Here is a 27,772-nt window from a genome sequence, read left to right on the forward strand (position 1 = left end):
GACAACCTCTATCTTTCTCCAACTTTTCTCCTCTTCCTCACCATTTCTCTTCCATTTTCTCTCCCATCCTGTTCGTTCTCTTCCTCCTACTCGCCCTCCCTGTTTCTCTTCCCCCTTTCTTTCTTCCTTATTTTCCTCACGTCCTCACGCCATTCTTCCTCTCCCTCCCTCCCCCTTTCTCTCTCCCCTCTTGGTTTCTTCCTTACTAACCTCTCTCCCTCCTGCACCTCCAATTCTTTCTCCTCTCCCTCCCTCCCTCCCTCCCTCCCTCGTTTTCTCCCTCCTCTCCCAAGGGTCTCTTAACACTCCACATATCCCACCCAATTTGCGGAGGTGAGAGAGAGAGAGAGAGAGAGAGAGAGAGAGAGAGAGAGAGAGAGAGAGAGAGAGAGAGCAGCATGTGACACCATAAACAGCAGGCCATAAGTTCATTGTCTTTACTTATTGCGATCTCTCTCTCTCTCTCCTTCCCCCATAAACCCGCACTAAAACACAACCCGCTATTGCCTGTTTCATAACCTGGATCTAGGGAACTAACTTTATTTTCCACACATAGAAGAGAAACACAAATACACTCTCTCTTTCTCTCTCTCTGACTTCGCACTTGCATTCCCTCTCTCTCTCTCTGACTTTTCGTACTTGCATTACCTAAATAGATAAATAAATGGGTAAATAAAAGAAAAAATACAAACTCTCATTCCTTGATTCCTACGCTTTACATTCACTAAAAAGATATCATTCTTTGACTTCAAGAATTTATAACATCTTAAAAATAATAATTTGACGTTAGACAGAACTAAATATTATGTACTACACGTTAGGGCGGATCGAAAAGGAACCAACTTACGGTGTTCAGGTTGAAACATAGTCAGAATGATGCTCCTTTACAATGACAATAACACCACGAAAACAATGCTTCGACATATACGTGCCCATTCCAGCAACTTGGATCTAAAAATAATCATTTCTCAAAAAACTTAGAAACACATGTTATTTTTTCGGATGAACTAAATGGAATTTCTGTATTAAATTTCAATTTTAAAGATAAAACTAACAGCTGAAATAAACGTATTCAAATCATATGAAAGGCATTATTTCATGAAAAAGAACAGTAGAAATGACATGAACAGTTGAACACATCAAAACATCAAAAGTCTTGTTTACTTCCACGCTTCGGGAACAAGCTGCGAGATCGCTTACATTGGACGAGCATACCATGACGTGATTCATGCCCAAATACTTTACTTGTGGTGGATGTGACGTTCTTGACGCAGCGTTCCATTCCTTGGGAATGGCAAGGGTACACGTCCAGTACGGTGGGTTCGCTTACGTCCATTTGGTCCAGTCTGTTCTTCAGCAATGGAGGAACTGTGGCAGAAGCTCAACCAGTTCAGTGTACTTCTTGGCATCGAAGTTTATCTTCAGTGCCGATTTTTCAAATATTCTAACTGAGGCTTGGTCATCATTCTCATTCATCTGTGCTTGTTTCATCAACTTGATCGCCATCGAGCGTACGCCAACATCTTCGTCAACAACAGCCGACAACAGAATGATCTCTGGGCGACAGAAGTAGCTGTTACTGGCAAGCAACAGGGCGAATGATCGCCTGATCCTTCAATGGCAGCTTTTGAAGGAGCTCCACCGTAGAGAAGAAATTTTTGGCTCCATCCTGACACGAGCACCGGGCTAATGTATGGCCCGGCCTCCACTATAGGTGGAGGAAATCTTAAAACGAATGAACTGACACGAACTGTTGGCTTTCACCCTGAACCACACAGCGCATAGTAGTTCACAATGAATGAAACAAGACGTTTTAGGATTGATGGTTGCTCCTTTGACATGTAAAGTCGCAGTACGCGATTAGCTTTCATAAGCCCCCTGGCATGATTTAGCGGTCCTGGTTGTGCAGATGGTCCCACACCTGTATTAGTACCTCTACTTGGCAATTGCACTGCCAAACCTGCACGGTACAAGTAGCCCTGATCTTTGCTGAGATCACTTACAACTCCTTCTGGTAAAATGCAAGTTTTTCCAGCAAAACGTTCATAACCAACAACTGGAAGATCTTTTGGGTCAAATTCAAGCGATTGACCTACTTCTCCTCTGCAGCCTCGTGAACTTGTCGAACTATTAACTGCCTCGAAATACCTTCGGAAAATGATTTCAACAAGATGCAACAAACAAACAAGCCACTGTAGTGGTCTGCCAAGCTGTGTTTCGAGCTCACGGGTCACTCCATTTCTCTTTCCAGTATTGACATTTGTCCCATCACATACGATAGTTTGCAATGAATCTGTTGGATCTGTTTCTCGAATGACAGACATGATTTCCGTGGCAATATCTGCTGCTCTTCCACTTTCGGGAGAAACGTGGTCGATGTAAACGGCGTCAGGAAAAGGAACTACTGAGCAGTGATCTTCCTTCACGAGTCTCTGACCATCTGGGGTTTTCTTGAGCGTCTGATCGATTTTTCCATCGAAACCGATGCAAACGATCTTCTTCAAGTCATTTTTATGCTGTTGCAATGTGACATCTCTCCAGTACTTTCTCTGACGGCAGAGTTTGCTGGGATCAACTTTATTTTCTTCACAAAGAATATTCATATCTTTCAGTACTGCATTCACGATGGAGCAGATGTCTCTATTGCTTACTTGACATCGATCAGCTACACAACTCAGCTCAGGACAGACTAATCTGTTCTGACACTGTTCTAACTGTTTGCTTCCATCTACTTCTGCAGTACCGGTACATCATCAACATATTGATCATATTGTTCATCACAGGCATCACTTTAGTCAATACATGCTGTCATTATATCTTCATTATTTTGCTGAGTATCTCTAGTGGACTCTTCACAAAGCTTCCTTTTCATCACTCTATTTGCTGCACACCTATTTTGTGCTGTCTTCTTCCGGTCTATTCCACGAATATATATTTTTCTGCAACTATTTTGGTCAACCAAGAAAGGCCACTCCTCAGATATCTTGTCTGCTCTAGCGCATTGATACTCAGACCTCTCACGTGCATTTAAATTTTTAAAACATTTGCAATGACTAATGTCAAATAAGGTGTCAAAGCTGGCGAGTTTCTCTATGTAGGTGTTGGAAGTCCTTTCGCCCAATGGATATTTCCTAAGCTTCTGCGCCCTTGCTATCAGGCGTTTCACATGAATAACAGCACTGGTGTAATCAAGAGCTGAGATGGAAGCTTTCTCGTAAATTCCTGCTACTTCAAGTGCAACAGTTTCCACATAGGCTTGGGTGCTCACTGACGGATTTGTGGATTTGTTTAAATATGCCCTCATGACATCACAGCTAGTGGGCAACTGATTTACCAGAAGCCTGCATGATGAGCTGCAAAAAGTCTTTCGTGCTTTCTCCTGTGCTGCAACTGGCCATGATTCCAGTAAAATACGCAAACTCATACAGAAATCAAAACTGTAAACTAGTACCAGTTCGTGTAGTTGGTAACAGAAATGCAAAACAATAGGTTATCATTTAAAGAGTTGCCAAACACCTGTAATCACTGAATGCTTGAAGCGTCAGTGCCGTAAAAACTAAATTGAAAGTTGTTAGAGTACCACTGACTCGTTTTTAAAAATACAATTAGTCCATGTGAAAATACACTATAGGTCATCAAAATAGCCTTGTTTCGTCGACTTTTAAATTTATGACGCACCCTACTGCACGTGGATCCAGTGTGCGTGGATGGGTTAATGTGGTCAGCATACTCCATACATCTGTTATCTCAGTGTGTTATATCCATACTTTAATAGCTATCTAAAGTAACCCTATCTAAAAAAATCATCACATTACTCTTATCTAAATCATCATATTAATCTTATCTGTATTGCTCATTATCTACCTATTGTTACTCTTGTGTACATCTTGCTGCTCTTGGCTACCTTCACCTATCTACTCAACCATTACTCTTATCTACCTTCTATCTACTCAACCATTACTCTTATCTACCTTCACCTTCTATCGACTCAACCATTACTCTTATCTACCTTCTATCTACTCAACCATTACTCTTATCTACCTTCACCTATCTACTCAACCATTACTCTTATCTACCTTCACCTACCTACTCAACCATTACTCTTATCTACCTTCACCTATCTACTCAACCATTACTCATATCTACCCTCATCTATCTACTCAACCAATACTCTTATCTACCTCCTATCTACTCAACCATTACTCTTATCTACCTTCACATATCTACTCAACCATTACTCTTATCTACCCTCACCTTCTATCTACTCAACCATTACTCTTATCTACCCTCACCTTCTATCTACTCAACCAATACTCTTATCTACCTCCTATCTACTCAACCAATACTCTTATCTACCTTCTATCTACTCAACCATTACTCTTATCTGCCTTCACCTTCTATCTACTCAAGCAATACTCTTATCTACCTTCACCTTCTATCTACTCAACCAATACTCTTATCTACCTTCACTCTCATTTTACTCTTAACCACATCCACTACCCTCTCTAATCTACCTCGATTTTCTCTTATCTCGGTTCTAATCAATCACCTCTCTTTTTTTTTTCTCTCTCTCTACCGCAGGAATTAAGGAACAAAAAAAGGCCTTAGATTAACATTTTATTTTCATAAGAAGGAACGTAAATTTTTTCCCATACTTTTTAACCAACAGAAAAAAAATATATATGACACGAGAGTCAGACCAATTGCGGTAGTTGTGGTAGGTAATGTTGTCGGAACTGTGGTAGGTCGTGGTTGATTGTGTAAAGCCCTCCCTCTCTCTCTCATAAACAACCCTCCCTCACAGCTCCCCCTCTCTCTCACTCCCTTCATTACCCTTTATATTTATCCATTTATCACCCCTTTACAGAGGGCTGGGGATCCAAGGGGTGCCCAGTCCAAGGATTACAAAGGGAGGGCAAAGGGGTGTGCTGGGAGGGGCTGAGGAGAGGATGGTGGTAGATTGTGGTAGATGGTGGTAGACCGTGGCAGAGGGGCCTCGATCACCACTATTAATGGCCGTAATTAAAGCTTCATCCAAAGCTAAATTAAGTCATCACATAAAATGACTAATAATAATAATAATAATAATAATAATAATAATAATAATAATAATAATAACGTGACAATAACACAAGTGGAAAAATAACGACACTGAGAAATAATAATAATAATAATAATGATAATAATAATAATAATAATAATAGTTCTAGATTACAGTAATGATAGTGATAGTAGAGACAGCATAATAGTGAAGTACTGGTTGATATTCACAGGAGAGACGCAGCGAGAGAATGTAGCGAGGACTGAGGGCGAAGGGGCGAGTCTGTGGGGTAGGAAAATGAGCCTTAGTGACACAGGAGCGAATTGGGAGCCGCGAATCATGGGGCCGAATCCGGTGCGGGAAGCATTTGAACCTTCTTGGGGGGTGATTTGGATTTGGTCGTAAAAATGCCTTTATATATATATATATATATATATATATATATATATATATATATATATATATATATTCGATTTTCTCTTTTTATACAAAACCAACTAATATTGCTACTGCTACTACCACAGTACTACTACTACTACTGCTACTACCACAGTACTACTACTACTACTGCTACTACTACTGCTACTACTACTTCAACTACTACTGCTACTACTATTGCTACTACTAATTTTCTGTAACGACTGCTTACTAAAAAATGACAACTAGAAATCTAAAGATTTTCACAATATGGAAACAAACCTGCATATCCATCCATCTTTCTATCTATTTACATTCAATTTATATTCACCTCTGTACGTCTACAGTATTATCTATCTATCTGTTTAATCTATCTATCTATCTATCTATCTATATATATGCATGTAAATCTTCCACAAAACAAAAAACCTCACTCACTTTTCACTCTTCCTCTTCTTCCTCCTCCTCTTCCTCTTCTTCCTCTTCCTCCTCCTCCTCCTCTTCTTCCTCTTCCTCCTCCTCATACTCGGGCTCTGGTGGTGGAGGGGGCTCAATCTCCTCCTCCTGCTCCTCACCCTCGGGGGTCTCGGGGTCACCTGCCTTCTTGCCGGGCCTTTCTCCGAACCATTTGGGAAGTTTGGCTGAGGGGAAGAGGGGGGTTAGAGAGAGAGAGAGAGAGAGAGAGAGAGAGAGAGAGAAGGGGGGTTTACAATGTCATGATGGTGATGATGAAGTATATAATTTTAGAGAGAGAGAGAGAGAGAGAGAGAGAGAGAGAGAGAGAGAGAGAGAGAGAGAGAGAGAAGGGGGGTTTACAATGTCATGATGGTGATGATGAAGTATATAATTTTAGAGAGAGAGAGAGAGAGAGAGAGAGAGAGAGAGAGAGAGAGAGAGAGAGAGAGAGAAGGGGGTTTAACTGTCATGATGGTGATGATGAAGTATATAATTTTAGAGAGAGAGAGAGAGAGAGAGAGAGAGAGAGAGAGAGAGAGAGAGAGAGAAGGGGGGTTTACAATGTCATGATGGTGATGATGAAGTATATAATTTTAGAGAGAGAGAGAGAGAGAGAGAGAGAGAGAGAGAGAGACGAAATATGACAAAAGAGGGATGAGATGCTTTCTTCAATAAACCTGTGAACCAGAAAATGAACAACCAAACCAGAATAAAAAAAGAAAACCAATTTACCAATGAATGAATAAATGAGTGAACAAATGACAGTGGTAGGACAGACAAATGCAGAAATCAACCAATGAATTAATGAAATAATGAGTGAAAAATGAACCAAAACAATAAACAAATGGATCAAAAGGATGAGCCACAAACTGAACCACTAAATGAACCAATGAATGAATGAAGAAATGAGGGTGAAAGAAAAAATGAAAGAATGAATGAACAACTGAACCACTAAATGAACAACTGAACCACTGAATGACTGAACACATGAAACAATGAATGAACGAGTGAACCGCTGCATTAATGAACAAATGACCCAGGGAATGAAGAAATGAACGAATAAGTGAATAATGAAAAAGTACATGAATCAGGAAGGCAATAATGGAAGTTACATTGAAAAACTGACGAAAATACACAAAAATAAAAATCACAAGGATGAATCATGATCAAACGTAAAGTGATGAAAAATTACCTACACAAATAGCATAAAAAAAATTTCCGATAAAAAAAAATATATATATATATATATATTCAGGGAAATTTCTGAGACATAAAATACCTGTCACAAATAAAATATGCTGAGATAAAATTCCTCATGACGATTGCAAATGATGAAAAATTAAAGAATTAATCAGTGCCATCGGACTTTATTTAAACCATGTTCATAACTTTCTTGAATAATTTCCATCCAGCTGTATTTTTAGTTTTAAGTTTCATTTCATTAACTCATCCACTATAATGATGTATTTTTCAATTCTGTTCTTGCTACTTCAATTTATTCATCTCAAGAAACACTTTTCGAACTGAGGGTTTTACATAGCCTTAATTCTTGCTAAGAGTTTATTAATAACTAATGAATATACTGTCTGGTGGTAGCATGAATAAAATACAAAACACGTCAACAGAGTGAATAGCTTGATAACAAATATAACTACCAATGACACTGATTTACAAGCTTGTGCAGGATATTAAAAAAAAAAAAAGTTCTCTGAAAAGTTAAGCTGCCCTTTAACATCCTGGAGATTTTTTAAAAATATTTTTAAAATCTATATGTAAAGTGAATATTGATCTTTTTATTTGTTATCTAAAACACTGTGAAACATTTAAACATAATACTGTCCAAATACCACTTAAACGTCAGATTTCAAGACCGATTATTAATTTATAAAACCACAAGATTTAGGAAATATAACAACCGAGCACAATGCAGCTTAGCCCTTCCTGAGAGACATACAACATCAAGCATCACTATAAGCAACTGGCAACCTATTTTTTTTTCTTTTTTCAGGCATTACTATACTATTTTTTGCCACATAAGCATACAATTTCAAGCAACTGATAACCTATATTCTTTCATTTCCAGGCACACCTACAGTACTTTTCACTACAGCGACACAAACACACAACTTACCTTCCATTTCAATTCCTTCAGTCCGATAACACAACAGACTGAAAGGGTTAATATCGTGCCAAAAAGCAGGTTACATCTAAATGGGAGCAACAGCCAACTACAGTTACATCAGAGCTGTTACGCTATTTAACAAAAGAACATGTAAGGATCTCCTGAGCCGCAAAAGGATGAGGTGGTTGGTTCGCCATCTTGCTATGCTCAGATGGAAGAACAACTAACTGATCTTACAATATCTTTGCCATCCTGCACTTATTCCATCTTTTTTCAAGGCTATTAATTTAATGATGCATCACTAATTATACTGTGGTAAGAGTGTGAGCTTTTCACTTGAACTAGAAAAATATATAGAGAATTTTTGACCACTAATGTTTCAACAATACTACATGTAACTTTGTCATTATATATATATATATATATATATATATATATATATATATATATATATATATATATATATATATATATATATATATATATATATACACAAGATGGGCATAGATTATGAGATCAGTTTGGCATACCCTCTGAGAACGAAACTATAAGAGAAAGTAGAATGAAAAGAAAAAAAGCTTGTCCTGAATAATGGCAGTGAACTGAGGTGTATTTAAGAAAACAAAAAATAAACACAAGATATTACACCCCCTTTTGTATAATTTTAGGGCTTCTTTGCGCGAGAAAAAAAAATTACATAATTAAGAATACCAAACACTAAGTATGAAATGGTTCAGTATGCGCTCGATTTCGATTGAACAGAAAATAGGCGGTAAATACGTAAACAAAGAAAGAAAGACTTCAAGAACAAAATATTTATAGTAATTTCAGGTAAAACAACAATGCAAAGAATTGCAATCATAAAGTAAATTTATAACAGACGAAATAAATATGTAATGAATGCAAATGGAGTTAAATAGGTAAAGAGAACAGCTTCGAGCGTAAGCTGGTCTCGGTCACCTGTCTTCCTCCTTTCCCCCTCCTCACCTGGCAATTTTTTTTTTTTTTTTTAACATTTCCATTTACATTGTTTATGTTGGCAGTGATGAATATAAGAGCATGGGATCATCATCATACTTGTTACGATTAACAATATGAACAACATCAACTTGACAGCAGTACTAACCAAGCTATATTATTAACTGGAGTGAATATGACATCAGTAAACTCAAACATATATGACTGTCATGCCTCAGCAATCATTAACTTGTTTTTTGCTGCAGTTTTCGTACTGTACATACCACTACTGTTCACAATAATCAATTTAAGTTCAGGATAGGCAAACGTCAAATTCCAAATGACAGGAGGAAAACAGGTGGTGACCACAGCGTCTCTTTACTAAGCAAGATCTGTCAAATCAGCGTAGTTACCCTTCTGTCTGCCCTCAAATTGGCTCTTCGTATCGTTCCACTTCCTCTCCTTCTCTTCCTTGTCGGTTGCTAGGATGCCCTGGGAAGTGGCAAGCAAACAGAGGGAAGGAGGACAGGGGCTTAGTTACTGATGGACATTTTGAACACACCTGCATATTTGGAACACTAGCTGGTGGGAGGGAAGGGACAAGGGGAGGGAGGGGAAGTTGCAGTGGAAGGAGCAGCAACCATATATGAGGGAGCGAAACAGAACAGAAGACAGTGTGGGACAGTATGAAATCAACAAAGTAACAGGAAAAGACAGTATGGGACAGAGTAATGGGCAGAGTATAACAGAAAGGAGAAATATAAAGGAAAGCTGACAGGATAATGAGGAAAGTGTTTGCATAATATTTTCAGGAACCATGAGCTTTGTGTCATCATCTGAGGCATGATGAAGTCAAAAGATGGCATTAGTGTACAGTCTGATATGAGTAAAAATTAATCTTACTGGAGACTCTTTCAAGTTGTCCAAGAGCCCCGCTGTTCATGTTGCCAAGCATGTCAAAGCACCAGGCTAGAACATGAATATAAAGCATCACGTATGTAATCAGACGTAGGAGTACTGTTGTGTGGGTTCTGAGGGAAGGAAAGGAACAGGACGGGGGATATTTAGACATCTGTGTCTTGTGGAGTTTATAAGGATCGCTGCTCATATCAAGTCAAAATGGTACAGAAATGGATGGACTTAAAACATACCACGTTTATTTAACGGACGAACAGATGGACTCATCACAGTCGAGAAACAAACAGCAAACTTTACATTAGTTGAGAGAATAAGCAACATTAGGCAACATCCCCATTTCAGCTGCCATACATTAAGTAGCATGGAATTAACACACAATACCTTTGCTGGTTAATTAAGGAAATGGTTCCTTCACAAAACACGTTCAGCATTGGGCACAAATTACCGACACGGAAGACTGGGGACAATTATTTAGGGCCTACCAGATTCAGGAGACGCATACTCTTGATAACAAAGAGGCATATTCTCAAAAGCACAGAAGCCCAAACCATTTCCTCCTTCACAATTTATTTCTGCATATAGTTAATATTTTCGTCTATGATATTTCTGTACAATGTGTAACCATAAAAAACAAAAAAATATAATATAGGCCAATACTAAAGAGCAATATGTCAAATAAATTGCTAAGGAAAAATGGAAGATGGCTTTCCAAGCTGATAAGAATACGAATCTAAGAGCTGTAGATTTACTGGAATAGAATACTTCAGAGCACCTTTTTCTTAGTGATATCTTTTTGCATATTACAACTGCATATCCTTTTGTATGCTGATTTTATATCTGTCTGAAATCGACACAATTCATATCAGAAGCATACAAAAGGATATCAATGTGTAATGTACAAAATAAATAACTGAAAAAGAGGAATGTCGAAATCTCCTACACCAAGGAAAATACAGCCCAAAGAGGCGTACCTCATGGCAAAGTTTTTGTGCCACTCATTTTCATTATATACGGTGTAATAATCCCAGTTTTGTCTCGTCAGCTGGTAACTGAAAGTAGACTTTAGCTTCCTCATTGTTTTTAAATATTACAGAACATGAAACTGTTAACATCTTTATGACTCGGTATGAGATTAGATTAATTTTTCAACGCCTTGCCTGAGGTACGTCTTGAATCACGCATCATACTCTACTTACGCACGCAAAGCCTTCCTAAATTTCAATTAGTAACGGGATAACTGGCTCCAACGACCGCTGAAACACGTCGACCGCCACTTGTAGATAAAATCAAGTTGACACAATGAAACTGTTGATGCAAAGACTAATAGCACAGAGTTGGTGTCTTATAGTTCCTGTAATTACTTACACTTGCTTCTGGCTGAAAACTCGTCGAACCTGTCTTTCCAGAATTTCTCCAGATCATCCTTGTACATTGCCAATAAGCCCTGGCAGGGATAGGGGAAGGAAAAGGAAATGGAGGGGAAGAGGAAGGAAAAGTAAATAAGAATAACATGCTCTTAACACAAGAGAAGTAAAATTGGTTTGATCTCCATATCATGGTTAAATAGATGAGGAAAACAGTTTCTTTGGTTGTGTGAGTGTATTCATACTGTATGTGTTTCTCTGAAAATTATATTCAAGATGTATACAGTGACACAACACGTGTTGCAAATCTCTAGAAAAAGTTATGTGGCTTATTTTATGCATATTTCCAAATCTCAGTCAAAACATAACTACTAAATTATCCATCTGCTGAATTCCTTCTCTCAAAAAATTGAGAAGCAGACTCATCCCTGGGCTGGATACCACCTGCATTGGCAAAGACCACTTCACTTTACTGAAGAGAAGAAATAAGCAGCTGGACCACTTTCTATGCAATGACTGAGATTAAAAAAAAAAACTGTTTCGCCTAATAAGTCATCACTCTGAAATTGCCTCGAAATTGACAGTGGATGGGTTCAAATACCACTTCTGAAACTGAAACCCGGAGTACAACCAACACAGCTGTGAATATCTGATGACAACAGACATATTTAATATATATTAACTGGATGTTTGGGTCATAATATAATAACCTCTCTCTGTTGGCATCACTGTCGCAACATATTTTAAGAGGACTCACAGTAAGTTTTTATCCACTTCGCTTGACAATATTCTGAATTAGAAATATGTGTACTTTAAGCAGCTGAAGTCCTGCACCCTCTCCTACTTGTCTCTCAACAGACTTAGAAAACTGGTGAGGTGAATCCACTGCAACCGACACTGATAACTTTATTTAGTTACAGTTCAGTGCCGTCAATGTCTATTACTTCTGATTCACTACACATATTTTCTGAGTCCAAAAGGAGGGAAAGTAGGAGAGGAAACAAAATTTTTGCTACCATTAGTACTCTTGTCCTTACTTCGCAATTTTATGACTGCCCAACGAAAAGAAAGGAAAATATGGCAAGAAGATGAAAGGAGAAGCTGAAAGTAAAGTAACCAGGGCCAAGTATCTGCAAGATATACCCTCGTCTCTGAGGAAAAGGGAGGGGAGGGGAGGGGAGGGAAATATATAACACATACTGAATCCAGGGACTGGATATGCAAACAAACTTACGATCAATTTCCTCCCGTATCTATGACCAGTTCTCGTAATTTCTACTTACCTCCTATTCCTGCCCCTAACTGGAGGAAGGTTGTATCCAGAATTTCATAAAAAAGAACAAAGAACTTTTTCATTGTTAAGGTGGCTGTCTGACGCTTTTCTAGACTACACAAGGAACAGTTCACGATGACACTGTTACTTGCATAGACAAGGAAAGCTTTGGACCACCAGGAACATGTCTTTTCTCGGTGTGAATCCCTCACTATTAACTTCTGTTACTTCCTTTCAGCCAGAAGTGGGGGTAGTGAGAGAAGAGATGCCATGGTTCACGATTAAATCTGGTTCTGCTAGAAAAAACTTATCACGGCTACAAGAAGAAATTGATCATAAGACTGTCTGTGAATCCAGTTTCAAATATCTATCCGACTCGCAATGAAAACCATCATTCTGGAGGGCAGGGTGGATTTCACACACTGGTTGTCAATGCAAAATATCACATTACAATCAAATCCACAATATCTGGAAGGTAAGGTGGGTGGGAATTCATACACTGGATGCAAATTCAGATCAAAATCCACATAGCGAATTACAGTATATCTAGTTCTATCTAAGCCATCCTTAATGTAAATCTATCACTAAAATGAACACAGGTTGGGTAAAACAATGCCACACTCCACAAGCCTACTCAAAGGCAGAAACAAATAAGCTGTTACCAACTTTTTCCTTCTCTTTCTGTCTAAATACTCACTCTTGGTCCTGGCCATAAATTCATCATATTTCTCTGTCCACATCTTCTCTAATTCCTCCTTTATCACAATATCCCAACCCTGTGAGGAGAAAGCCCATGGAGGCAAACTCAAAAAACCTATCTAATGATCTCTATGGAAAAATTTGGACTTACATCCCTTGAAAAGTGGTTTTGTTAATGAAACTTAAAAATTCTTAGTTTGCTAAATTTGAAATGAAAGTTGTCATTAGTAACTGTAATTAACACAGCCTTTGAATGCAAAACAGATCAAAACTGACTACTATTGAACTGAAGCATACTACATAAGTTTAAAAAAGAAATGAAATCAAATGACAAAGAAAGAAAGAAAGAAAGATCTTCATTCATAATTTAACACAGAAAATTTTGAAGTTATATAAAGCAAGAAAGAAATGTTCAAAATTATATATAAGAAAGTAAATAAAGAATACAAGTTGATAAGGCATTAAGTGTATAAGAGTGCAAATACAAAAGAAATTCAGAAATTGTGCCAAGAAATAATGAAATAAAAAAAAAGTCCCATCTTGCATCTGTAAGTAGCCAAAAGTAGTAGCCTATTCTAACACAGTGATAGTCCCCGATGGCTGTAGTAGTCTTTTGTTGTCTATGTAGTCTACTAACCTAAATTTTCAGGGTTAAAAAATAGTTCCTGACGAGCTGCAGTAATTTTTTTTATGTAGTATTCGTAGTCTCCTAGTAGTCCTGGATAGTCCACAGGCTATAACTACTTCCAGCTCCCTACCAGCCCGGGATGCCATAAATAGTCCCACATAGTCCCAGAAAGTCCCACATAGTCCTAAGTAGTCCCTAAGGTCACCCAGAGTCCCTGTGGTCCTAAGATTCTTCAAAGTCAGGGGAAATCTCTTTATCAGACTATTACAACTGCCTTCTTAGCTAGCCCTAGATAACGTCAGAGAGTCTCAGATAGTCACAAGTAGTCCTAAATAGCCAAGGTAGTCTGCATAGTCCCTAAATCCCGCAAAAGAGAGGATAAATGAGGATAAACTAAGATAAATGAAGTTCCTGAGATCAACCCTTCACGTATCAAAAAATTACTTCTAGTCTATATGCTATAATTAATTCCAACTTTCCCAGACTAGCTTCTGGATTGCCCTACATCATCCCAAATAGTCCCAGGTAGTCCTAAATAGTCCAAAGTAGTCCCCAGAGTCCCCTGAGTGTCCCCAAACCCCGCTAAATAAGGGGGAAACTACAGAAACTCTACTTACACCCTCAAACAGTTTCTTCTTGTCGTCGTAAGTGCGGCGATCTGTGCGTCGCTCGAATTTGGATGCGGTCTGGATCTTGGGCTGTGTGAGAAAGTGAGAGAGTGAGTTAGACAGATGTGAGATGGTGGAAAGAAATGAGGTAAATTCGGGAAAAGAAAGGATAGTGAGTGTTTGGAGGGGAAAGTAGAAATAGTCTGGATCTGAAAGAGAGAGAGAGAGAGAGAGAGAGAGAGAGAGAGAGAGAGAGAGAGAGAGAGAGAGAGAGAGAGAGAGAGAGAGAGAATGACAATATCAAAGAATACTTCTCACTATATCATCATCTCAACTCAAATAATAATAATAATAATAATAATAATAATAATAATAGTAACAATAACAATAATAATAACTCACCGGGTGCTTGCCAGTAAGAGCCCTGTATAGGAAGTAAGAAAAATATATATAAATTAATAAAAACCAATATATATTTCAATCATATATATATATATCATTATAGCAAATATATTCAACGGGGAGAGAGAGAATTTATATCATGCTGGGAGACAGGAATGAAGAATGAATGGTGAATAAAGCTGAGTACCATGTGAATGAGATTAAATACGATAAGAATGAATGCCGTGAATAAAGCTGTGAATATGAATGACAACTTTGAGTAATCTCATGAAATGGATTACTGGCGCCATGGAGAGGAATGAATGATGAAGAATGTGAATAAGATCAGATGCCGTGAATAACATGAATGCCAAAGTAAGACTGTGAAGGGATATGAATGGTAAGATGAACACTGTTACTCGGGGAAAGGTTTGAACATTGAACGTGAACGAAAGTGAATAATATGAATAGAAAATGAACATAATTTCTGAACATGGCCATAAAATAAATAAATATATGTTAACCAGAGTGAATTAGTGAATGGATAGCTAACGAAAAATGAATATGCGATTAAACAGAGAAAATATATATCTAAAATGAATAATGAATGACGATTTATGTCAGAAAGTGAAGGAAGATGAAGTGGAAATGAATAAAAATGAAAAAAAAAAAAAAAAAACTCATGAAACGCAAAACTGAGCAAACATTACGAAATCAAACTCGAATAAAAGTGAAAAAAAAAGCAAATAAAAAAATCGAAAACCAAAAAAAAGAAATCGAGAGCCAAAACAAAGAAATCGAGAGCCTTCCACGAAAAAGTTATTTTATTATTTATCTTTAGTTACTTTACTGTTACTTTACCTACTTTATCTACTTTTATGTTACTTTACCTACTTTATCTACTTTTATCTTTATTTTCCCGCCTTTTGATAGTTTTATTCCCTTTACCGGAAGGTCTTTCGTACTGAAGGGGTAAAAAAAATAAGCCCCTTTACTTAAAAAAAAATCAGTTAAAAATAAAAAAAATGAAGTCTCCCCAAAGCTGAATAAAATCGTCTGGAGGTACCAAGAAAAAAGGAAATAAGGCGCCATCGTATTGAAGGAGTTAATGGGACGAAAATAAAGGAGAAAATACACTGATGAACGATAATGCGAAAAATAAAGCAATAGTGATAATTAAGGAGAAATATACTTAAACAAGAAACCCAGATAATCTATAACGAAAATTAATTACAAATGGATAAATTATAACGAAATAAATGCATAATAATTAACTTTGAGACAGTAAATACGTACACAATATAAACGAAATAATGGTAATTAACTGAGAGAGAGAGAGAGAGAGAGAGAGAGAGGAGCGAACTAGGACGACAGAGCTAGTAACATGAACAGCACGAGGAAGCGAGCAGGAGAGTAGGCAAGTTAGAAACGAGTAAGAAGAGTGATTGAACGAGCAAGTGAATACGAAAACCAGTAGGAGGAAGGATGAATGACTATGCGTATAAATGAGTGTCTAAGAGAGTAACAGAACGAGTAAGCGAGTAACAGACGGGTAACACCACGAGTAAGCGAGCAACAGATGAGCAAAAGCGAGTAGGAGACGAATAGATAAAAGACACGTGTGACAACGAGAAAGCGAGTGAAAAAACGAGTAAGCGTGTAACAGAATGAGTAACACGAGTAAGGGCGAGTAAGCGAGTGACAATGAGTAAGAGAATGACTGGTGCTGTAAACGAAGAACGAGTTAGCGAGTAACGAGTAGGGAAGTAAAAGAACGAGTAAGAGGAAAACACATCGCTTATCCGAAGAGTAATAGCGAGTAATATAACAATCAAGAGCATGAGAGAGAGAGAGAGAGAGAGAGAGAGAGAGAGAGAGAGAGAGAGAGAATGAAACTGAGAAGCAAACACCAATAGCAAGGAACAAAAGCGAGTAAGGACGGGTAAAAATGAGTAGCAAGAACGAATACGGGCGAGTAAAGGACGAGAAACGAGTAGCAAGAACGAATAAAGGCGAGTAAAGGACGAGTAACGAGTAGCAAGAAGGAATAAAAGCGAATATGAATGAATGAAAAACGGCTGGCAGCAGGTATAGGAAGAAAAGCAACGAGTAAAGGACGAGTAGCAACGAGTAAAGGAAGAGCGGCAACGAGTATATGACGAGCAGCAACGAGTATAGGACGAGCAGCAACGAGTAAGGGACGAGTAAAAACGAGTAGCAAAAGATGAAGCAAAAGGGACGATAACTTACTCAGCGTCCAAGCCTCTCTTTAGGGCCTTTTGCCTCAGTTGTTGCTTCTGACGCTCTTTCAACTCCTTCAACTGCAATGCAACAAGCACGTCTACTGTAGGTCACACCACACGCTACTCTACCCTACACACACAATGAAGGGAAGGGCGTCGGGGAGGGCAGGGGGAGGGGTCGTAGAAAATAGGGAGAGGGAGATGGAGGATAGGGGGTACTTGTGGAAGACTGGAAAAATGTCTCTTGGAAAATGGCTGAGAAGTAGAAAATGGAGTGGTGGAGTTGGAGGACAGGGGGATATTTTTGGAAGATTGGAAAAATATCAGGTAAAAAATGGCTCAAGCGTCATATACTTTTCTCCAAAATTAACAAGGATCCCTTTGGAAAAAAGAAAGTTTTCACACACAAAAAGGTAAAATACAGCAAGGTATATGGGAAGTGCAGGTTGAGGAGCACACTATGCGTCCCATAAAATCTCTTTTAAAAACAGGACTTGATTTGAAAGTCACTGGTTAAAACCAAAATACCTATATGTCTACTGAGGAAACAAATTATTCAGTAGTAAATAGTTTTAGTGTTAGAAAGTAAAACTTTTTTTTTTTTTTTTTCCCACAACCACGGACAAAATTTGAGTGGTATCAGTGAGCTTTGAAGTTGGCCATTCAACTACTTATTTTGCCCGTAATTGGAAGGCTCATGTTCCACTGGGGTTGAGCGACTGAATATTAAGTGTTAGACTTTGGCAAATAAAAAAGAAATGGCAACAGATTACGGTGCATGCTGTTAACATTTTATTTTGGCTCTGATTTACTTAATCTTAATTCTTATAACAGCACTTTTACCACAGAATTTTTTAACTGTTTACAATTACCAGTTTTATTTTTCACTGCTAGTTTGGTAAAATGAACTTGAAAAGGGATGAAAAGCTTAACACAATAACGCAGGGTTCTTTGAAGTAATCAGCCACACAGATTTTTTATAACTATTTTGACTTAACCTCTTATTAATTTCAGCTGCTTTATTTGTTTACCTATAATTTCCTATTTAAACGTACGTACTTAATCATCGTTAATCTATTGTTCTCTTTCACGTAATAGTTCTTTAGTTATTTGGTTACATAAGTGTAGGTTGGGAAGTTCGGGATGCTTAGACCAGCCATGAAACTTTCTTAGTAAACACAAACACTACTTACAGCTCTGGAACTAAACAATGCCAACAACACAAGCGGCAGCAGAACATAAAATTAACATGCACAAATATATCAAAAATTAAACCACGGGAAAATTAACAGTCATAAACATACGAGAAAACGTTTGCTTCTCGTGCCAGGTGTCTGAATGATCAGACTGAGCGCTTCGAAGCAGGCGTCGAAAAGGCACACGAGCGGTTATAAACCAAAGACTATTTCTCTATCTTCCCCTCCCAAGTTTTGTATTTTCTCTCCCTCCCTTACCTCCCAAGTCTCCAATTTGGCTTTGTAAATCCCAATTCCGGATTAACAAAACCCTGAACTCAACCGTAATAGTGAAATAATCCGTTTTCGAAGAATTGTGAATGAAGAGGAAGAAATCCTGCAGAATGAGCGAGTACGAAGGGATGACCTAATGTGACCAGGGCAGATGACCAAGTGATGACGATGGGACGAGAACAGGTCATCTACTGGAAGCTATTAAGGGTCATTCATCTAAGGTCAACTATGGTACTAGCAACCAAATCGCAAACAGGGTCATGTATTTTTTTTTCTATTACTGGCCACACGTTTGGTCGAAAGGTCACTAAAATATGACCAATTCGAGGGCCACACTATTAGGGGGCAAAGGATACAGGCAGGGGAGAGGTGGAAACAGGTCACACTGGGATGAAAAAGTGTGGGATATTTAGAATGGGAGGGAACACTTCTAGCAGGAGGTAAATTTGTCTTACTGACGTCACACTTTTGACAGACAATTTACTGAGATCACACTACAAGGGAGGTCATATTCCAAGACGAGTGACAGGTCATACTGAGGTCACACATTTTATGGACGACTATTTGAGTTACACTTCAAGAACGAGGCACAAACGTCAAAGGTCAAATTTTGGTCGACGGAAGGCATACGACGTCATACACAAGAGTTAAGTGGGATCAAAGAGAGGAGGGAGGTCACAAATCAGGTCAAATATGATTGCAGTGATGTCATATGAGTTCACAGTCGGTCAAACTAGGTCAAAGGTAGAAAAGAAGCTCTGTGAGGTCACAAAGAAGAAATAGAGGTCAGAGGTCATACGAGGCGAGAGAAATGAAGGACGTAAATAACGTCACAAGAGAGCAGAGTTCACGAGGTTAATGAAGGTCACAGGTCAACAAGTCTCAAGGTCACAATGAGGTTAAACAAGGTCACACGAGGAAAAGGGTTCATATACACAAGAGATAAAACAAGGTAAGAGATCAGAGGGAGGTCACACGAGGCCAAAAAGGGTACATATACAGAGGTCCAACATGGTGAAATAAGGCCAGAGAGAGGCTAGAGGGGGTGACTTACTCCGGGTCAAGTCCCTTCTTTAGTGCTTTTTGCCTCAACTGCTGCTTCTGTCGCTCCCTCAACTCCTTCAGCTGCAACGACAGGCTGTCAATATGGCGGAACTGAAGCTGCAAGGGGGTTAAGCTACTCGGGTCCTGAATTGCTGCCTTTCATTCCACCTAAGGACGTCTTCTGGTCTGGCATATTTTCAATGCTAATCTTGCACTCAGGTCTTCAATCACCTCCAACCCTTCATATCAATCCTCTCATTTTTTTTTTTTTTTAACTCTAGACGTTGCCCGATACGTTCCAGTCCAGATTTATATTCAATAACAGCCCTTCATTCCTGCGTTCCATTCTGGCATACAATCATTTGCAATCCATCATTCAACCCTAAATCGTGTTCCATTTTCGCATATGATTCACTAACGGTTCATTTATTCCACTGTGGCTTTATATATTAACTGTACTTTCACTCCCTTATTCCACTGCCATCTACCATCCACTATACATTAATCTACTCTTCAGCTTTGTCCTGGCTCAACTGGCGTCCATTATTCCATCCCAAGACCGTATCTGACAAAGCTCTTCACGTTATTCAGTAGATAATCGTCCATCTAAACCCTAGGGACCGTAATTATTCATGTCAATCTAAACCGCTCACAGACATATTCTTCCTCTTATACTTCAGCCCATTCACTCCATCTAGCACATTAATACCTAGCATACTCATTCCACCAGCATATATTCTCTCCCTCTTGCACTGGCTTCTGTCATAATTCTCTCCTTCAAAGTATCCTATTCCTCTAGCACATCAACATCTAGAATACTCTGTTCCTCCTAAATATACTCTTTTCTCTAGCATATACTCTACTTCCAGTGTACTTTTACTCCAGCATTTTCTATTCCACCCTGTCCTTCTACCTCATTCTTTCCGCTAACAAACCTTACTTACGCCGCACAAATGATTTTTTTTTTTTTTTTTTTTTTTTTTTTTTTTTTTTAAGCCTTACCATATTCCCAGGCCCGTTCATTAGGCTGGGGTCCGGTATAGTTAATTGGACCCTCCTTACCATCATTTTCTTTCAAGCCCGTCAATTTCTCACGAGACCGATAGTGATGCAGTTGTATTTGTGTAAATTCATAAAAAAAAAAAAAAAGGAAGTGTCTATGAAGGCTTATGGAGATACTATTATTATTATTATTATTATTATTATATATTGCTACTACTACTACAACTACTACTACTGTAAAGGTTGGTACTTGATTTTCACTAATCATAAGACAAATTTCAAACAGCTCCAAAGTTCTCCAATAGCCTTCAAAAACATTCTCAATCGAAGCAAAAATATAAAAGTGAAACAATGAGTGTTCCATGCAGCTTCAGGGGTTAATGGATTATCTGACATTAATATCCAGCAATGATAACTCAGAGGGGGAGAGAGACTGAGGGGATGTTAATAAGCTTGAAAAAAATATGTAAATTCAAGTATCCCATTTTTTCTTTCCTTTTTTTTTTTTGGGGGGGGGGCAAGGGAGGAGATATCTTAAACACTATTAAAGTGTAATTAAAAAAAAAAAATCCTTTGCTGGGATGTACAGTGAAAAAATAAATACATGTTGCAAAAACTGAACTGCCCTGTCTTTTTTGTGACTTACTACATTTTTCCAAGACTTTAAAAATTCATAATACTGAGTATGTAATAAACAGTGCTGACGGACTTCAGACAGAGAGAGAATAATTAAGTTTTAAATAATCTACAAAAAAAAGAAAAAGTCGAAATTTTAGTGCTTGGCATTTATCGTAATGAAACTCTCCATGCATGCCGTTGCCCCTAGTACTTATATTAGTCCCGGCCCTTCATTCTGTTTATTGGTCTGTAAATAGTCCTAGCCCTAACCCATGTCCCAGTCATAAACCTTACACTATAGCCTTGAGCCTGACATTATAGCCCCGTAGCCGCTGCCCCCCAAATGTCGTAGTCCTATTGTTATATCTTGTCCTTTATCTCGTACTATGATTTTTAATCCTCTTCTAATCACAGCCCTAAAGCTGTAACTCGGACTAAATGTGTCACTTCTCCCAAATCCCTAGCATATTTGTAGCTCACACAGCCTAGCCGTAGCCCAAACACTCATACCGGTTCCACTGTTTCATCCTCTCCTCCATGTCATACTTCTCAGTCTGTAAATAGTCCTAAGCTTACTCAAATTCAATAGCCATATATATTCCACTGTAGCCCTGAACCTTCCACTATAGCCACGAACCTGACATTAGTCCCCAACACTTACGTCGTAGTCCTGGCGCTTCATCCTCTCCTCCATGTCGTACTTCTCGGTCTCCAGCTTGACGATCAGGTTCCACATCTCCTCGGCCTTGGAGCGCAGGTTAGCGGACCCAATGCCATCGATGTTCAGAGGTTTCACGCGGATGGACAGGGCGATCTTCTTCTCCTCGGCCAGCTGCTCGCGGGTCTTGCCCAGCTCACCCTTGGCCGCCTGGATGTTGGAGAGCTATCGAGGAGGAAGGCGGGAAAAAGAATGAGCTTGCGGAGAGTCCCTGGGAGCTTTGAGGGGCGTAGGAGGTGAGATGTTATGAGCTTTGTAGGAGATATGAAGCAGACCGAGGGCTCTGAGGGGTGCAAGAAGTGAGATGTGCGCTTTGTGGGGCACAGGAGGTGAGATGTGAGCTTCATGGGGTGCGGGAGGTGAGATGTGGGAGCCTGAGGTGTCAAGAATGAGTTTAATTATGCAAGAATGTGAAAAAATGAATGCAAACTTTTGAGTCGAAGCGTTGAGGGGAAAATGGTAAGAGGATGATTGAGTAACAACATTAACATCTTCAGTACGATGACGTTAATTTGTTGCTACTTCTAGATGATTTTATCCATTTTAAAAGAGACCTCTCGTAGTGAAAGGGTTAATGAATGATTTTTAACCCCGCGAGTTCAAGAAGTCTCGCTCTAGCTGAATAAAAGCGTCTGAAGCAGCCTACGTCCTCGTACTGAAAGAATTATGAGTAATCATGACACAAACTCTTGAAAATAAGAAAATTATACAACCAAATTAACAGGTTGAAGAAACAGTGAATTAATAAGTTACAAAGTTACCAGTGGTGTTAAAAAGTATCTTGAAAACAACGATTAAAACCAAAATAATAATAATAATAATAATAATAATAATAATAATAACAATAAATAATAAATGCTTACCTTGTCGCCTGAACTCCTGACGAACTTCTTAACACCCTCCTGTTTACCGAAACAAAAAGACAAAGGAAAAAAAAGTATTAGAAATCTTGCATATAAACACAATCGTATTATCGCAAAATTTACCATTATGTTTTGTTATTTTTTCTCAAACTGTAAGACGATTTGTTTCATATTAATTTACACATAGTTTAGGATAAGTGTAACACGCATGAGAACAGGAAGAAATAAAAAAACGTCTGGGCCCGAATTCAGAAACAAACTTACATCGTATCCTAGGCAGGCACGAGAGGCTTCGTAGCATCTGTTCCACAGCGATTTAGTTTGCGTTATTACACTTTAGCATTTTCTTGTATGTTATTTATATCATTTTAATATCAACACAGTTGGTATCAGTGACATACAAGAGGGCATTTCGGTGTAATAGGCTGATTAAGTCACTAAGCCAGAAATGTTACGAAATCTCAAAACCCACTTAAAATAACGCTCATAATGACCAACTCCCGCTCATAACTCAGATTTTTTTTTTTTTTCCATTTTTTTGAGAGAGCAAGAGGTAATAAATAGTCTCTCGCCCTTCCTCCAAGTATATATCTGAATTAGGATGAGAGACGGTGGTAAGCTTGCTGGTGAATGTGGCCCGTGCCTTGCAACAACATGGCGGGTGGAGGGTGTTTGTAAGCTAGTCTCTGATTGGTTGTCGAGATGTTGTTGCCAGGTATCACCATTTTCTATCACTTCACTGGACGCCACTTTTTCTTTTTCTATCTGATTCTTTCAACCACTAAATGATTCTTTTCCTTTCAGTATTTTTTGTTCTGCGGGGAGGGAGGGCCTTTTACAGTGAACGGAGTAATGAAGGCTGTATCTAACATCTTCAGTTCAATAAAATCTCTCCTGAACAGAATAATGTCATCTGGTGGAGGACTGAAACACTAAGGACAGGTCGTGAAGAGGTTAAAGTCACGTAATCTCCATTTTAAAGACAATTAGCTAAGAATCAATTACAGTAGTGTACTTGCTTAACATATCAAAGAATCCAAAATCTAACACTAATTTAACTCAGATACTTTTAAAAAACGCAGAAAGACCCGTGACTTCGTTTCATACTAGAACCGGGTTAAAGTCAGGTTGAAACTGTATTTGTACTTGTTGTATTTTCATTATAAGCACAACTTCATCAACAGTCAAAATGGTGAAAATAACACTGATACTTATACTGCATATATTCCCTATCAATCAGTCAAACAGGCAACCGGATTGTTTTCTTCTGGAGGGATGGAGGTAGTCAAATTTTATGCCTATCAATTACATAATGAAATCAAAATTTAAGGAGGGATGGACGGCACCAATGACTGTCAAGCTTTCAAACACCCTCGCCCATTACTCCTAAAATCACAACGATATAAATGAATAAATAAAAAACAGTTTCACAGTCAATAAACACCTCAAAGACTGGAAGGACAAGATCACAAGTTAATAAAGTCAACAAATTCAACTTCCACTTTTTTTTTTTTTTTTTTCAATAAGTGTGTCAAAACCAGTCACACATAGTACAAGGGATCACAGTGATAAAGGTTGAGTATAGCCCATTGACATACTGTAGGCCGCTTAACACCTCCTCTCTAGCAATTTATTTTCGACTGGCGTACCTTTAGCACTGTCCAGTATGTTAGTTATGCCGTTTAAATTTGCATCAAAAGGCTAGTCAGGTGCTATAAGCAGAATAAATCACCAAAGAAGAAATGTTACGAAATCTAAGCCAATGAGAATACAACAGAGGGCTGTATTTTCAACTGACATGGAAGACTTCGCAGCACTCACACCTTGACGATTTAGTTTGCACAATACACCTTAATAATCTCTTAAATGCTACTGACGTCTTTCTGAAATCGACATCTTCTGTACCAATAATATACGAGAGAATCATAAGGCATAGGAAAATCGCTTGGCAAGAGGTGTTAAAAAAAATCGATTAAATCAACAAAGAGGCCCTACATTCCTCAAAAAGTAAGCATCCCTCTACCGTCTACAAACTGGTGGGAAAAATACCTTGCTCAAAGCTACATTTAAAAGTCATATAATCCATCAAAATAAGAGTGCAAGAAATAATTCATCCTCTGGCAAAGGGAATATAAAACAGTTGTAACTATGAGAAAAATCATCAGACTCTGCCCTTCCTGACGCTAATGATCCAAACTTTTTTTTTTTTCCTCATGAATATGAACATAAATATCATTAATTTACCTAGCAGGATATGACTTAATACATTCTAGATTATGAGACACTACTTTTTTAACATATTATGTGGCGTACTAATGCACAAAGTCCAAAAATAAGGGCTTCCACTAGTTCACAGCAAGAAGGACGCCATCTGTTGTCAGGGCGGGAAAACTCGAATGTCAACAAAACTGTGATTCCTCGTGTTGACCCTTTCAGTAGTGCGAGAAACTTTTATACATTATACTGGAAAAGTTGGCGAGAAACAGCAATAATAAACTCAGTCTCTCTAAATATATATAGCACAGAGTTTGCAAGCTAGGATTTCCTGAAAACTTTAACCAGTTCAATCCAGTGACATTTTTTTATCAGTTCATGTTTCCTACCTCCAGACGACTTTATTAAGCTTTTGGGCGAAGCATTGTAGTGAAAGGGCTAAGAAGGCTATATCTAACTCTTCCAGTTCCACAAGTTTCTCCTCAGCTTGATAAATCGGCCTGTGGTAGTAAAACACACTGGAAAATAAGTCACTGGTATGAAGGGGTTAACAGTGCAGTTATTTGCCAAAGGAACCCTTGATTTTTTCACCATTAGGCTAAACTTACTTGCAAATTAAGTTGGCTCTACTTTACAACAAGCTCTCAAAACAGTGCACTACTAATGAGGTCAATAGAACACATCAGGCGAGCACCGTAAGTGGTCAAAGGAGAACTCAAGAGAACAATTGGTGTTATAGACCAGATTGGAAAATAAATATCGAAATGAAGAGCACACAATTTTGAAGAATGACAGTGACCAAAACCATAACAAGAAACAAAAAAAAAATGAGTGTTACAAACCAGATTGGAAAATAAATACCGAATTGTAAAGGCACACAATTTTGAAGAGACAATGACGAAAGCAACAACGAAAATAAATACAAATGAATGATAGAGACCATATTGAAAAATAAATACCGAATTGTAAAAACACACAATTTTGAAGAAAGACACTGACAAAAAACAATAACAAGAAATAAGTACAAGTGAATTCAAATCAAATGATCGTTGAACTGCAAGGTCGAAATAAAACCAATCATTAATCCAAGAGATAAATAAGAAGTCAATAAATACTTAAAACGAGAGAGTAAAATAAAATATTTTGATTATGTGAACTGGGGGTAAAGACAATCCAAACCAAGCCAGGAAATCCACCATAATTCAGCTTACACGAACGCTGGCACACATATTAGGGGAAACTTGGGAGGGCGTGGGGCCAATTAAAAAATGGGGGGTGCAGGGGGGACAGGGGAGGGGGGGAGCAAATCTGATAAAAAGTGATATTATTCATTTTAACAGGAACAAACAGAAGGGATGAGAGAGATCAGTAAAATTCGTGCATAATTGTGGTTTTTATACTCTTGGACTGGGGAGGGGGACATATTTATAAATCCCCATTGTGCGCGGAACAAGTAATTACCACCTTTCCCTCCTGAAAAAGAAACAGAAGAGCTATGTTCACCACTGCCTGCACCAAACCTCGAAAAAAATAAAAATAAAAACATCTACATCTAAATCATGAGTCAGTTTTACTTTTAATGGGTGTCGACGTCTAAGCTTAATTCAGGACAACACCAGCTTTATTTACAAACAGCAGTGACGATTAATTCATTGAGGAGAAGCTTCAGAAACCACAAAATGCTTCCACTAAAACATGATTTAGTCTTTGCACGCTGGGGAACGTACTCAATTCTTACATATACACTGTTCTATGTTTTTCATAAATTTACTCACGGGGGAATGGGCTGAGCAATTATAGAAGGTGATGGAAATCTTCAAAAACACAAAATTTAGTCTTCATTTAACGCTTTTCATTAATAAGCGTGGCTCCAAAAGGGTCTATATTTCTGTCCTTAATATATACCTCTACTTGTTTCTTGTGGATTCTGAAACTTTTCTTTTAAAATGAGATCTCTTCTAGTTACTAAATGCTACTTAAATAAAATCTAATAATCTCTTTAAAAATATAATGGGGTTTTAATCACTAATATAATATGACTAACTATATGCGTACTGATTATGAATTCTTGTAACTAGTTCATGCACTTTACTCTTAACACCTTCAGTCCAAAGACTTTTTTATTTACTCTTGCTACTTTCAGATGACTTTATTTAACTACGGAAATGCCTCTCGTACTGATGGGGTCCAGAAAAACAAATCTCTCCTCTCCAGTTCGAAACATCGCCATAAGTTGAAGAAAATTATAAAGACTGCAAAAAATATAATAAAAATAAGTCATTGGACTGAAGTGAATAAAAAAATGACAACTTTGACTTTGACGCCAATATTATCACTTATATTAAAATTCTATATGACGTAAGATAAACGTGCAATTTTGATTTTTGAAACTTATCAAAATCATATTTGAAGTCAGTTCTTACAAGCTAAAATTATAATATGGTATCTAAATTATGCTAGACTATGCTAACTTAAGCACTAATTTAGGTAGATGAAGGCAGAGGTAGATAACTTGAGTAGCTGGAGGTAAAGGCTGAGGTAGATAATTTTGGTAGATGGAGGTAGAGGCAGAGGTAGATAATTATGGAAGGTGGAGACAGAGGCAGGTAGATATGAATGAAGGCAAAGGTAGACTGAGGGTAGGAGATGGAGGTATAACGTTAAGAGATAGGGCTGGAGATACACTGGAGGAGATAAGAGATAATAACAGGAAGTAAACCGGAAAAGAGGTAGATTA

General features: G+C 38.1%; 1 protein-coding gene across 2 annotated transcripts in view; it reads right to left on the reverse strand.

Annotated features, from left to right (window-relative positions):
- Nucleotides 1-4,604: 4,604 nt before the first annotated feature.
- The window catches only part of up (Troponin T, skeletal muscle), a 42,562-nt gene continuing 19,394 nt past the window's right edge, over nucleotides 4,605-27,772 (reverse strand). The window contains exons 5-12 of one of the 2 annotated variants that reach the window (XM_080280622.1): nucleotides 22,822-22,860; nucleotides 21,902-22,123; nucleotides 17,115-17,185; nucleotides 14,886-14,907; nucleotides 14,493-14,573; nucleotides 9,407-9,485; nucleotides 5,897-6,099; nucleotides 4,605-5,323 (exon numbers count right to left, since the gene is read on the reverse strand). In XM_080280622.1, coding sequence (XP_080136748.1) covers nucleotides 5,900-6,099; nucleotides 9,407-9,485; nucleotides 14,493-14,573; nucleotides 14,886-14,907; nucleotides 17,115-17,185; nucleotides 21,902-22,123; nucleotides 22,822-22,860 — 714 coding nt within the window. In that variant the 3' untranslated portion in view covers nucleotides 4,605-5,323; nucleotides 5,897-5,899. Of the gene's footprint in view, nucleotides 5,324-5,896; nucleotides 6,100-9,406; nucleotides 9,486-11,276; nucleotides 11,356-14,492; nucleotides 14,574-14,885; nucleotides 14,908-17,114; nucleotides 17,186-21,901; nucleotides 22,124-22,821; nucleotides 22,861-27,772 lie in introns of both variants that reach the window. The other variant, XM_080280621.1, reaches the window with a different exon arrangement.

This window comes from Coenobita brevimanus, chromosome 85, assembly GCF_032717465.1.
Source record: "Coenobita brevimanus isolate Jiangsu-jjx chromosome 85, ASM3271746v2, whole genome shotgun sequence".
Classification (NCBI taxonomy): domain Eukaryota; kingdom Metazoa; phylum Arthropoda; class Malacostraca; order Decapoda; family Coenobitidae; genus Coenobita; species Coenobita brevimanus.